Genomic DNA, 13,564 nt, shown 5'->3' on the forward strand with positions numbered 1-13,564 from the left:
TTGGAAGTGTGTGGGTGCTTAGGAATTTGTCCCATTTCTTCCAGGTTGTCCAGTTTGTTGGCATATAATTTTTCATAGTATTCCCTGATAATTGCTTATATTTCTGAGGGATTGGTTGTAATAATTCCATTTTCATTCATGATTTTATCTATTTGGGTCCTCTCCCTTTTCTTTTTGAGAAGCTTGGCTAGAGGTTTATCAATTTTGTTTATTTTTTCAAAAAACCAACTCTTGGTTTCATTCATCTGCTCTACAGTTTTTTTTATTCTATATTGTTTATTTCTGCTCTGATCTATTTCTGCTTTTAGATTCTATATTGTTTATTTCTCTTCTTCTGCTGGGTTTGGGGTGTCCTTGCTGTTCTGCTTCTATTTCCTTTAGGTGTGCTGTTAGATTTTGTATTGGGGATTTTTCTTGTTTCTTGAGATAGGCCTGGATTGCAATGTATTTTCCTCTCAGGACTGCCTTCACTGCATCCCAAAGCTTTTGGATTGTTGTATTTTCATTTTCGTTTGTTTCCATATATTTTTAAATTTCTTCTCTAATTGCCTGGTTGACCCATCCATTCTTTAGTAGAATGTTCTTTAACCTCCATGCTTTTGGAGGTTTTCCAGACTTTTTCCTGTGGTTGATTTCAAGTTTCATAGCATTGTGGTCTGAAAGTGTGCATGGTATGATCTCAATTCTTTTATACTTATGAAGGGCTGTTTTGTGACCCAGTATGTGATCTATCTTGGAGAATGTTCCATGTGCACTCGAGAAGAAAGTATATTCTGTTGCTTTGGGATGCAGAGTTCTAAATATATCTGTCAAGTCCATCTGATCCAATGTATCATTCAAGGCCCTTGATTCATTATTGATCCTGTGTCTAGATGATTTATCCATTGTTGTAAGTGGAGTATTAAAGTCCCCTGGAATTACCACATTCTTATCAATAATGTTGCTTATGTTTGTGGTTAATTGTCTTATATATTTGGGGGCTCCCATATTCAGCATGTAGACATTTGTAATTGTTAGCTCTTCTGATGGATAGTCCCTGTAATTATTGTAAAATTCCCTTCTTCATCGCTTGTTACAGTCTTTAATTTGGAGTCTAGTGTGTCTGATATAAGTATGGCTACTCCAGCTTTCTTTTGACTTCCAGTAGCATGATAGATACTTCTCCATCCCATCACTTTCAATCTGAAGGTGTCCTCAGGTCTAAAATGAGTCTCGTGTAGACAGCAAATAGATGGGTCTTGCTTTTTTTTTTTTTATCTATTCTGATACCCTATTTCTTTTGGTTGGAGCATTTAGTCCATTTACATTCAGTGTTATTATTGAAGGATATGGGTTCAGAGTCATTGTGATGTTTGTAGGTTTCATGCTTGTAGTGATGTCTCTGGTACTTTGTGGTCCTTGCAACATTTCACCCACAGAATCCCCCTTCGGGCCTCTTGTAGGGCTGGTTTAACGGTTATTAATTCCTTCAGTTTTTGTGTGTTTGGGAAGACCTTTATCTGTCCTTCTATTCTGAATGACAGACTTGCTGGATAAAGGGTTCTTGGCTGCATATTTTTTTGTTGTTGTTGTTGTTCATCACATTGAAGTATTCCTGGCATTCCTTTCTGGCCTGCCAAGTTTCAGTAGATAGGTCTGCACTAGTCTTAAGTGTCTCCCTTTGTAGGTTAGAACCTGTTTATCTCTAGCTGCTTTCAGAATTTTCTCTTTATCCTTGCATTTTGCCAGTTTCACTATGATATGTCGTGCAGAAGATCAATGCAAGTTACATCTGAAGGTAGTTCTCTATGACTCTTGGATTTCAATGCCATTTTCCTTCCCCAGATCAGGGAAATTCTCAGCTATGATTTGTTCAAGTACGCCTTTAGTCCCTCTCTCTCTCTCTTCCTCTTCAGGAATTTCTATTATATGGATATTGTTCCATTTGATTGCATCACTTAGTTCTCTAATTCTCCCCCCATACTCTTGGATTTTTTTATCTCTTTTTTTCTCATCTTCCTCTTTTTCCATAATTTTATCTTCTAATTCACCTATTCTCTCCTCTGCCTCTTCAATCCGTGCTGTGGTCGCCTCCATTTTATTTTGCACCTCATTTATAGCATTTTTTAGCTCCTTGTGACTATTTCTTAGTCCCTTGATCTCTGTCGCAATAGATTCTCTATACTTTTTTCAAGCCCAGCAATTAATTTATGACTATTATTCTAAATTTTTGTTCCATTATATTACTTAAATCGTTTTTGATTAGTTCGTTAGCTGTCGCTACTTCCTCCGTTTCTTTTGAGGAGAATTCTTCTGTTTCATCATTTTGGGTGGTGCAGAACTGCAGGGCACTTCCCCTGTGCTGTCTGAAGTAACTTGTGTTGGTGGGCGGGGCCGCAGTCACATCCGATGTCTGTCCCCAGCCCACCACTGGGACTGCAGCCAGACTGGTGTGTACCTTATCTTCCCCTCACCCAGGGCAGGACTCACTGTGGAGTTGTGTGGCCCTTGTCTTGGCGATTTGCACACTTCGAGACTTGTGGTGCAGCTTTGATGGGATCTGGTGTATTAGCCAGGGTGGATCTGCAAGGTGCACAGGGATGGGAGGGGTAGGCTTAGCTTGCTTTGCTGCAGGTGGTCCCCTGCAGCAGGGGCCCTGGAGCACCAGGAGGCAGGCAGACCCATCGGAGGGGTGGATCCACAGAAGCACAGCATTGGGTGTTTTCACCGTGCAAGCAAGTTTGGTGACAGGAACTGGTTCCCTTTGGGATTTTGCTGGGTGTGGGGAGAGGGAGATGGTGATTGCCAGTGCCTTTGTTGCCCTGCCAAGCTGAACTCTTTCTCCAGGGCTCAACACCTCTCCCTCCCGATGTCCTCTCACCCTCCCCGCTCTCTGAGCAGAGCTGTTGACCTTTAGCATTCCAGATGTTAAGTCCCGCTGGCTGTCACAACTCACGGAGTCTGGCCCCTCAGCTTTTGCAAGCCAGACTTCGGGGGTTCTGACTTGCCAGGCAGGCTGCCCCTTCCGCCCTGGCTCATTCCCACCAGTCCGTGTAGTGTGCACCACATCACCACCCTTCCTACCCTCTTCTATGGGCCTCTTGTCTATGCTTGGCTCCGGAGAGTCTGTTCTGCTAGTCTTCTGGCGGTTTTCTGGGTCTATATCTTTTACAAATATATTTCAACCTTCAGAGGGACTTGTATTGTAATGTAAACTTCTCCATCCGGCTCCCTCCTCTCATTAGTCTTTTTATTATCTTTCATGTTATACTTCAATTCCTGCATTTAGAAGAATAAATTCCTATAGTTTTGATTTCTCTTGGAGATTGAAGAAACTTTATATAGTGACTGGTAAAGAAACAACCTGTGTGTTGCTGAGCTAAAGACCTTCTTCAGTCTTCCCTAATCTGAAAGTTGAATGGCTTTTTGAGGTCATCGCCATTACTGAGTGGCCAGCATTACCTTTGGAATCCCTCTATTTTTCTTAAGAACCGTGAAGAAAATGCTACACCTAAGAACATCTTCCAAAATGGATGCTGCTCTTGCTGCATGAGGAGGTTTTGAATATCCATGGGTTTCCTGGGCATATCATAGCTTCCTAGGGGCAGTTATTTGGCTTGGAAATCCTCCTGTGGTTTTTATGTGTTTGGGGAAGCTCTAAAATTTAATAATGCAAAGATACTGACTTGTGAAAAACCCCAGAATGATGTGTTTGGTGCCTTCTGGTTCTGCATGTGTGCAAGCTATTGACATTCCTCCCTTTAAATTGCTTCTTATACAAGAAGCAGTAGCAATATAAAGGAGGAAGCTTACTGCTATTTCACAGAAGGTGCTAGTGACATGACTGACTTCTGCTGGGGAAACACAAGTGTTAATAGTCAAGCCTGGCAGGAAAAGATTTTCAGTTTATTTCACATGTTTTAATGTGTAATTGTAATTTTATATGTATATGCTATTAATGATTTTATCTTCACAATTACCTACTATTAAACAAACCTTTAACTTTACCTTTAATGGTGTGTTTATATATACTTCTGGTAGGGTCATATAACTGTTTAGAACTATGAAAATTCCTTGCTATTTAGAAAATACCCTTTAACCACATTTGGGGTAAGTATTGGAGGTGTAATATGCCAACTATAGATTACCTTTTTATAGTAAAAATATTCTAGAATTCCACACTAATACTAGTAATATAGAAATATGTCTTAGGAGGGGTGCCTGGGTGGCTCAGTCAGTTAAGCAACTGACTTCAGCTTGTGTCATGATCTCATGGTTTGTGGGTTTGAGCCCTGCATCAGGCTCTGTGCTGACAGCTCAGAGCCTGGAGCCTGCTTGGATTCTGTGTCTCCCTCTCTCTCTCTGCCCCTCCCCTGCTCATGTTCTGTCTGTCTCTCTTAAAAATAAATAAAAACATTAAAAAAAGAAATATGTCTTAGAGTTAATATGCAAAATGAAAGATTTTCTTCCATATTTCATCTGTGGTTAATCAAAAATTTAATCATTATAGTATGAGAGAAATTCACAGAATTGTCCAAAGGAAAAAAAAATCCAGATGAAATTTGGAAAGAAAAGAAGAATTGATGGATTAGACAGCTGCTTCTAAAAGGAAGCTGGAGGTGCAATAATATTGTGTAAATTATCAGAATTAATCTTGGTACCAGTTAAATTGTAGGATGTGAGAAAATATGTGGGGGAATGGAGTCTGAGAAGTGGTTTGGAATAAATTACACACAGGTTGTTAAAAGTTTTAAAAATTTTGACATGAGGGTTTAATAAATGACTTACATCTTATATCAAGTATTTAGAATATAGGGTGCCTGAGTGGCTCAGTTGGTTAAGCATCTGACCTTGGCTCAGGTCATGATCTTGGTGGTTCCTGAGTTTGAGCCTGCTTCAGGCTCCGCACTTGGGATTCTCTTGCTTTCTCCCTCTCTCTCTCTGCCCCTTGCTCACTTGTGCCTTGTCTCTCTCAAAAATAAAAATTAAAAAAAAAATTTAGAATGTGTCACTCCAAATGCATGGTCATCTAGAGACAAAGAGCTTGAAATAATTTAAAGAAACAGGTCATACCTGTGGAAAAGGAAAGATTTTGAGAAAGAATGGAGTTGAAACATTAAGACAGAATGGACTTGAGATTTGAATATATCTATATGTAGAACACTAATACTTATCAAAAGTCCACAGGACCTCTTAAATAGGACTGCTGCTGATTTTGCAAATGGAGACTTCCCCCCCTCAAATCGGAAAAGATCCAAAACAGAAACCATTTTTTGATAGGAAGAGATAGAAGGATAGGAAGAGAGAGGCACAATGGAGGTTGTTAAGGCCATGCAGTTGCAAGAGGGTAACTGGAAAAAAATCAGAGACTATCTTAGTACTGAAAATCCTCAAGAATGTTTGTCTGAGACTGTTTTACTTAGCAGCCTTCAAACTTGACACCCTTCATCATGGAGAGCATGCCAATTCAGTTAGTCTGGCCAAGAAGGAAGCAGTTAAAAGAAAATCAAGTTGGCAAGTGTAAATAGTAGTATCACATACGGACAGTGTGTTCTTAGCCAAGCACATTGTTTTGTGCAAAGTATGGAATATATTGGTTAAAATTAATTTTTGTAGTCATTAGTATTTTTGTAGCCATGAATATGTGTCATGGAGCATCTTGAGGGCAACATTTGAAATATGTAGGTCCTGCTTCATGTTTTATGATGACCTACATGTTGCTCATAATTTTTTTAAAAATACAGTATTATTCTTGAAGATGATGTCCCACTTTGAAAATGAAAACATCATCAGGGAATTCTAAAAGTTACAAATAGTTGAGAGAGGTTACAAACTAATTTTCAAGGTGATTGTTGCATTTTAACATAATGATAGAAGAAAAGTTAATCTTTGATCTTAAAAAATGATTGGCATCAAATACAAAATTAACATATATAAGTCAGATGCATCTGAGAGAGTAATATGACACAGAATGAGTTTAACTTTAAAAGGGAGACTTATAATTTGTTTAAAATATTTAAAACAATCATTCTTATGTCCTAATATTGAGGGGTTTTTGCAATGCAAACACAACTTACTTTCACTTGTCTTTATGTTTTTCCTTTATAGATTTAGAGATTTTATATAAGAAACTTCTTTGGCTTTAGTTGTCAAATAGTGGTTAAACACATATTTGAAACTTAAGAACCAGAACTAAAATGAGCATTTCCTTGTGGTATCATGAGCATACCATATAACAATAGCCAAGACATTTTATGTTCCTGACTTCTTATAGAGTCTGAGGGAGAAGACAAAACCAACAATCCAAAATCCATTAACTCATTTATCAAGATTTCCTCAAATTCCTCTTATCTGAGACCATTTTTTTTCCAAAGATATTTTGTGCAAAATAATTGTCATGGCAGATTATAAAGTAGATATGCAATTCATCAATGCCTCTAGGCATAAGTTTAACCTTTGGATCACACAGAATGACCAGGGAGGGAATGGCCCAGTTATTCTTAAGTCTTATAGAATTATCTTCCTGGTTTTTCTTTCCAATGTTGACAGATAATTGAAGAATTGTCTTAAAAAAATCCACATTAAACACTCTCATGTAATTGTTGAAGAGATGCTGTTGAAACTGATCATCACAACATAGTATGCTTCTTTTGAAGAACTCATGGAAGAAATTTTTCACAGAAGTTAAATTTGCGTCTCTTATAGACATTGTGAATGTCAGAACTACCATGTTTTCTTCATTACTTTGTGTATTCGTTGTTTGCCAGGCCTGCCATAATAAAATACCACAGAGTGGGTAGCTTATATAATGGAAGTTAATTTTCTCACATTTCTGGAGACTAGAAGTCTAAGATCAAGATGCTGGCAGAGTTGATTTCTCCTGAGTCTTCTCTCCTTTCCTTACAGATGGCTGCTTCTTGGTGTTTCTCTGTGCACACGTGTCCCTGGCCATCTATTCCTCTTCTTATAAGGCCAACAGTTCTATTGGATTAGGGCTTCACCCTTATGACCACATTTAACCTTAATTACCCCTGAAAGACCTTATTTCCAAATATTGTCACATTGTGAATTAGGACTTCAATATATGAATTTTGGTAGAACATAACTCAGTTCATACATTTTGATAGCTAGGAATTGGAAAACAAAATCTGTGTGACAAAAATATCAGAAAATATTTGATACTATCTTTCTATCTATATTTTCCCTTTAATCTGTCTTTGTTATTTTCCTTTTTTCATATGTGCTATATTTTTTGTAAGCTATCTTGAATCTCTTTTATAAGACAGGGAACACATAAATAAATAAATAAATAAATAAATAAATAAATAAATTCTCATCTGTAATAGATTTGTATGGATATTTGTTCACTGAAATGATCAGTAGGAACTGTATTCCTGGGTGCTAAAAGATGCTGGAGGAAGTACAATGATCCTACTCCTCTGAGTATTGTCAAACAGAAAAGTACTTAGGCTGCAAAGCAGACCAAAAGTTTCTTAGAGGTCTTTAGGAATTCCAGTCCAGGAGACACAGATTCAGGAGGAACCTGAGGGAGGAGAAAGACAGAGTATATAAAGGCAAAAATCTCAGGCTTCTAGAAGTTGTTTTGAAAGAATTATGACTGGTGTAGGTAAAAATAATTAACTTTAGTCTATTTAGGGTATGTTACTATGCTAGTTGTTAGGTTGGAATTCAGTGATATAAGCTTCATTCTGAGACCTGCAACAAGATGTAGCCATTTGTGGCCGGCACAGTCTAAAAGTTTATGTTCCATCCACTTGTAGTTGTGCATTTCCCCGGTGGTCTCCTGGATCCTGACATTCTAGGGCCTTTGACATTCCTGACTCCATCTTGGATGTTTCAGTTCATAGTATACTTACAAATTTACATCAGTGTTTAGGTTTGTAATATAGATTAGAATAGAATGGTTCCTTCTCCCTTTGATAATAGAACATTAGTGAAATTAGAATTTTACATTGAAGTTGTTTTCCTACTTATGTCAACTCTTCTTTCTCTATTCTAGAAAACCTTACTGAAGAAAGAGCAACAGCCTATCCAACCGGAACCAAAGCCACCCAGGTATATCTTTATGTAATAGCAGAAAAGTATAAATTAATGTGCTTGTTTTGGTTTTATCCTGACTTAGGTATCTAGGTTTAAAGAAGTGCATGTGGTTGAAAGCTTCAGTTTTTAACGTATATGTTTTAGTGTTTCCATTTAATTTGACTAAGGCAAGGAGAAAAAAAATCTTTTTCTTTTTAGTATATTAATGATCATTCAGTAGACCAGGCTGAAGCTTACTGTGTAGTAGCTGAGAAAATCAGTGTAAACAATAGTACATAATGTTTCATCTGTTTTGTTTACTAGAAACAGGGTCCTATAATTCACTATGGTAAAAGCATGTCTTTCAATGACTCTGAGAGAGTGTTAAGATTTCTCTGCTGTTATATGTATCAAATTTGTTAACAAACTTGTGAAAAACTATTGATTTTATGAGATAGATTGGACAGTGTGAGGGAAAGAATGGATTGTGGAAAGGTAACGGTGAACGTTCTCAGAAAGGGAAGTTTCACACTTGTCCTTTCTTATTTACTGGTAATACATTCATTCATGAACCCACCAAATATTATTTAGGACTAATGAGGTGCAAAGCACTGTGCCAGGCCATCCAGATGCATATAGTAAAGGGGTACACCTTGGAGACTGAAGTTTGTCAGAAGCTACCAGTTTGGAACTCTAAGCCTCCAGTAAATACAAGTTTATTTAAATATATTATTCAGGCTACCTTCTTCTACTTTATATCCTTCTTCATTCCTCTTCTCATTTACTCAAAATATGTGGCTCTACAAGGTCCATAATTCCTCCTCCATAATTCCAAAATTCAGAAAGCTCCAGAAACTGAAAGTTGATGTCACTTAAGGTGGTACTAAAATTACTTGGTGTCAAAAACCTGACCTCAAGTGACAAGTGATTATGATTATTCAGTTTTTACTTTTCCTATTTTATGTGGATATTCACATTTTGCCTACATATTAACATTAATTACGTTAGCTAATTAATATTGATGTGTTTTGTATCAGGACACTGCCTCAGACCCTGCTTGAGTGTTACATAATATATGGTAAATATACTATATTAATTTCCTAAAATTAAAAAAAAATATGATTTCCAAAATATATATGACTCTAAGTTTCAAGTACTATGGAATTGCACTTATGGAAAATCTAGGCAAAATATGGCTATGAAAAATGCAATGCAATTATTTAAATATTCAGTAAACAGGGGTGCCTGGGTGGCTCAGTCGGTTGAATGTCCGACTTCAGCTTAGGTCATGATCTCACAGCTTGTGAGTTCAAGCCCTGCGTCAGGCTCTGTGCTGACAGCTCGGAGCCTGGAGCCTGCTTCAGATTCTGTGCCTCCCTCTCTCTCTGCCCCAACCCACTCACATTCTGTCTCTGTCTCTCTCAAAAATAAATAACCATTAAAAAATTTTTAAATATTCAGTTAACAGCTGTCCAGTTTAAGATTGGATATTACTGGAGACCTAGTCTTATAATAAGTTTAGCCATAGCACTCAGTCTGGACTTATTGTGTACTTGACTGTACTTTCATATAACTCCTGTTAAGAACACAATGAAGTAAGTATTTTTGTTATCACCATTTTATGGATGAGAAAAGTGAGGTTGAATATCTCATTTAGGGTCATCCAGCTAGTTGACAATGGAGCTAGATTCAAACCTAGGTTCTTTAATTATAGACACATAGCTATGATACTATAAATTGTGCCAGAATGATCTCTGACTAAAATTTCAACCTCTGTTAAGGCAAGGATTGTTGATTCTGTTTGCACTTTTATTTAAAGCTCCTCACATAATCTCTGGAATATAGCTGAACCCAGTAAATACAACTGCATAAGTGAACAATGTCCAGAGGTAAAGGAAAAACAGATTTGTATTTTGTTTTTTTGAGAAAATTTTCTTTCAGTCTTTTATAGTTTATTCATTTAACAACAAATATTAAACACTTGCTATTTTATGTGCTAAAGACAGCGTGAACAAGATAGACTGTTTACATCGATGGAACTTAAAGCATAGGCATACTTTTCATTGCTGTTCACAATGGAAGTAGTTAAAAATTGGAGTTTAAGTCCCATTGAGTGATGGGGAGTTAGTGAGCACCTCATTCTTTCCATAGAAATCTTAGAAGGCAAAAACCTAAGGAGTGGAAACTGTGTCTTAGGACTAAAGGATTCACCTAAGTACTAAGGACAAAATAAATTGATTTGCCCTAATGAAAGTGTAAAATCAAGCCTTGACAAGTTCAAGATGATAAACTAGTAATTTGGCCACCAAATAGAATGAAAAAAACAAACAAACCCAACATTCTCTCAAGAACAGTAACAGAATTCAGAATCTGTATAATGTAAAATGTTTAGTATACAACAAATAAAATACTAGACATGAAGAAACAGGAAAATATGATTTACATCAAAGAAAAAGATATCCCAGATGTTGGAATTAATGGGCAAAGACCTTTAAAGTAGCTATTGTTAATGTTCAAGAACTTAAAGGAAAAGATGTTCATAATAATAGAGAATGCCAGCGGGGAGAGGGCCAACATGGCGGAGAAGTAGAGGGATCCATACATCCAGCGTCTCTCAAACAAGGAAATGTAGAAGCCAAAGGACTTTGAACACCAGAGCCTGGGAGGAAAAGAGACTGAATCTACTAGAAAGAAAATGGGAAAGCTGGAAAAAAATAGGTGGGTAACTACCAACTGGGGAAGATAAAAAAAAAGGCTGCGTAGTCACAGAGGGGAGGGACTCCCTTCTGCAGATGGACAAAGGGAAGAGAAAGAGTGGCTAGGGGAGTGCAGGACCATAGCTGGACAGGAGAAAGACCGCAGACTGAGACTGAGAGGGATCCGGTCTCTAACTGTGGGGCTTTCTTCAGACAGGGGCTGACTCCCTGTTCCCGCACCTCAGGAGGAGGGGAGCCAGGCCTGGGTGTGGTGGTAGGTCATAGGCTCAGTACCCAGCTGGAGAAAGTGGTTCCCTCCCTGGAGGGCTGTGTGATAGTACAAAACCTGCCTGCATCTGCCACCCCTGGGCACAGTGGCTGGGCGGAGGGCACAGTCTGCAGGAGTATAAGGCGGCCATTTGCCTGGAGTGCTGTGGGAAAAGACAAAGCCTGCCTGTGTGCGCCACCCTGGGGGCTTGTGGTGAGGGCAGCAGCTCTCAGTCCACAATAGGAGAAGTCGGTCCTCCCTGAAATGCGGTGGCACAGACACAGCCAGCTGGGACCACATATCTCTGCACAGAGAGGTGCTTCCCCAGTGCCAGAGCACATAGAGTGGGACTTTGAATCCTAGCCAAACGCAGGGTCAGGGCAGTTGGTGGAGTGAGAAGGACCTCCCTGTCTGCACCCACCACACATGGAGGACGACTCAAATGGAGTCCACTGAGTCTGGCTCTGTGGAAAAGAGACTGGGGGAATCACCATCCCCCCACCCCCACCCCACCACCACCACCACCAAGGTGGGGCCTCAGGGATCACTCCCAGGGCCCATAGTGGAGGTGGGTTCAGATTTCGCCAACACACATGCCCTTGCACTGGGTAACTGCGCATCCACTGGAACAGCACAGACCCTGCAGATAGCCCCTCCTGACAAGTGATTCAGCATTGCCTGGATTAACTCTAGGTCAATTCTGGATATATAGATATATTCTAACCCCCTCTCCCCCATTTCTCCTCCTTATCTCTTCCCTCCCCTAGGCTGGTTACTTTGGTTATTGGTCTATCTAAACAGACATATTTAATCCATTGTCTTGATACATGTTCTACACCTCCTTCTTTATACTCCTTTCTCTCTCTCTGGAATAATCAAGCCATATAGCTTCTCTTTCTGGGTAATTTTATCTTCCTTTTTTTTTCCCCGCCTCCTTCTTTATTTTCCTCCCTCTGGATTAAGCCTTTTAGTCTCTCTGGCTAATCATCGTTTATTCCCCCCACACACACCCCCCTTGTCATTTCTCTCTTTGTATGTGCTCTTCCATAAACATCACCTCCACCCTCTTCTTTAATTGTAGTCAGTGTTTATGGGTTTTTTGTTTTTAGTCTTTAAGTTTTTGTTTTTGTTTATTTGTTTGTATTTTTTGTTTGTGTGCTTGCGTGTTTTTGTCTCCTGTTTGTCTGTTTTCCTCTACAGGGCTACTCCAAGGAACAAATCAAAGCACACCTGGTGGAGGGTACAAAATATTACTATGAGCAGGGTAATAAAATAACCAAAGTCACAACAGAGAGCAAGTAACAATCCCCGAAAAAAACACCTCTTGAAGGGCCAGGCCCTGGACCGTGTATAATCCTACTTTAACATGGCAGTGCTTGCAGGTGCAGAGCACACAAGCTTTTAAAACACATAAGGGACAGAAAACTAGCCAAAATGACGAAACAGAAGAATTCTCCTCAAAAGAAACTCCAGGAAGTAGCGACAGCTGACGAACTGGTCAAAACCAATTTAAGCAATATAATGGAACGATAATTTAGAACAATAGTAATTTTATGACTATAAAACTGGGTTTAAAAGAGCATAGAGGACAGCAGAGAATCTATTGCTACAGAGATCAAGGGACTAAAAAACAGTCTTGATGAATTAAAAAATTCTATAAATGAGGCGAAAAGAAAATGTAGGCAGCCATAGAATGGATTGAAGAGGCAGAGGAAGGATAGGTGAATTAGAAGATAAAATTATGGAAAAAGAGGAAGATGAGAGAAAGAGAAAAACATCCAGGAGTATGAGGGGGGAATTAGAGAACTAAGTGATGTAATCAAACAGAACAAATTTTGTATCATAGCAATTCCAGAAGAAGAAGAAGAGAGAGAAAGGGGCATAAAGTGTACATGAACAAATTATAGCTAAGAACTTCCCTGATCTGGGGAAGGAAACACGCATTGAAATCCAAGATGCACAGAGAACTCCCTTCAGATGTAACTTGCATCGATCTTCTGCACGACATATCATAGTGAAACTGGCAAAATACAAGGATAAAGAGAGAATTCTGAAAGCAGCTAGGGATAAAAGGCCCTAACATACAAAGGTAGACATATAAGGGTAGTAGCAGACCTATCTACTAAAACGTGGCAGGCCAGAAAGGAATCACAGGAAATCTTCAATGTAATGAACAACAACAACAAAATGCAACCAAGAATCCTGTATCCAGCAAGACTGTCATTCAGAACGGAAGGAAAGATAAAGGTTTTCCCAAACAAACAAAAACTGAAGGAATTCATCACCACTAAACCAGCCCTACAAGAGATCCTAAGGGGGATTCTGTGAGTGAAATGCTGCAAGGACCACAAAGTACCAGAGACATCACTACAAGCATGAAACCTACAGACATCACAATGATTCTAAACCCATGTCTTTCAATAATAACGTTGAATGTAAATTGACTAAATGCTCCAACCAAAAGACATAGGGTATCAGAATAGATAAAAAAACAAGACTCATCTATTTGCTGTCTACAAGAGACTCAGTTTAGACCAGACGACACTTTCATATTGAAAGTGAGGGGATGGAGAACTATCTA

At 38.7% G+C, this 13,564-nt stretch overlaps 1 protein-coding gene across 1 annotated transcript in view; it reads left to right on the forward strand.

Annotated features, from left to right (window-relative positions):
- The window catches only part of IQCM (IQ motif containing M), a 474,138-nt gene that overhangs the window by 226,880 nt on the left and 233,694 nt on the right, over positions 1-13,564 (forward strand). Inside the window, exon 9 of the mRNA XM_043567775.1 lies at positions 8,000-8,055. Coding sequence (XP_043423710.1) covers positions 8,000-8,055 — 56 coding nt within the window. The remainder of the gene's footprint in view (positions 1-7,999; positions 8,056-13,564) is intronic.

This window comes from Prionailurus bengalensis, chromosome B1, assembly GCF_016509475.1.
Source record: "Prionailurus bengalensis isolate Pbe53 chromosome B1, Fcat_Pben_1.1_paternal_pri, whole genome shotgun sequence".
Classification (NCBI taxonomy): domain Eukaryota; kingdom Metazoa; phylum Chordata; class Mammalia; order Carnivora; family Felidae; genus Prionailurus; species Prionailurus bengalensis.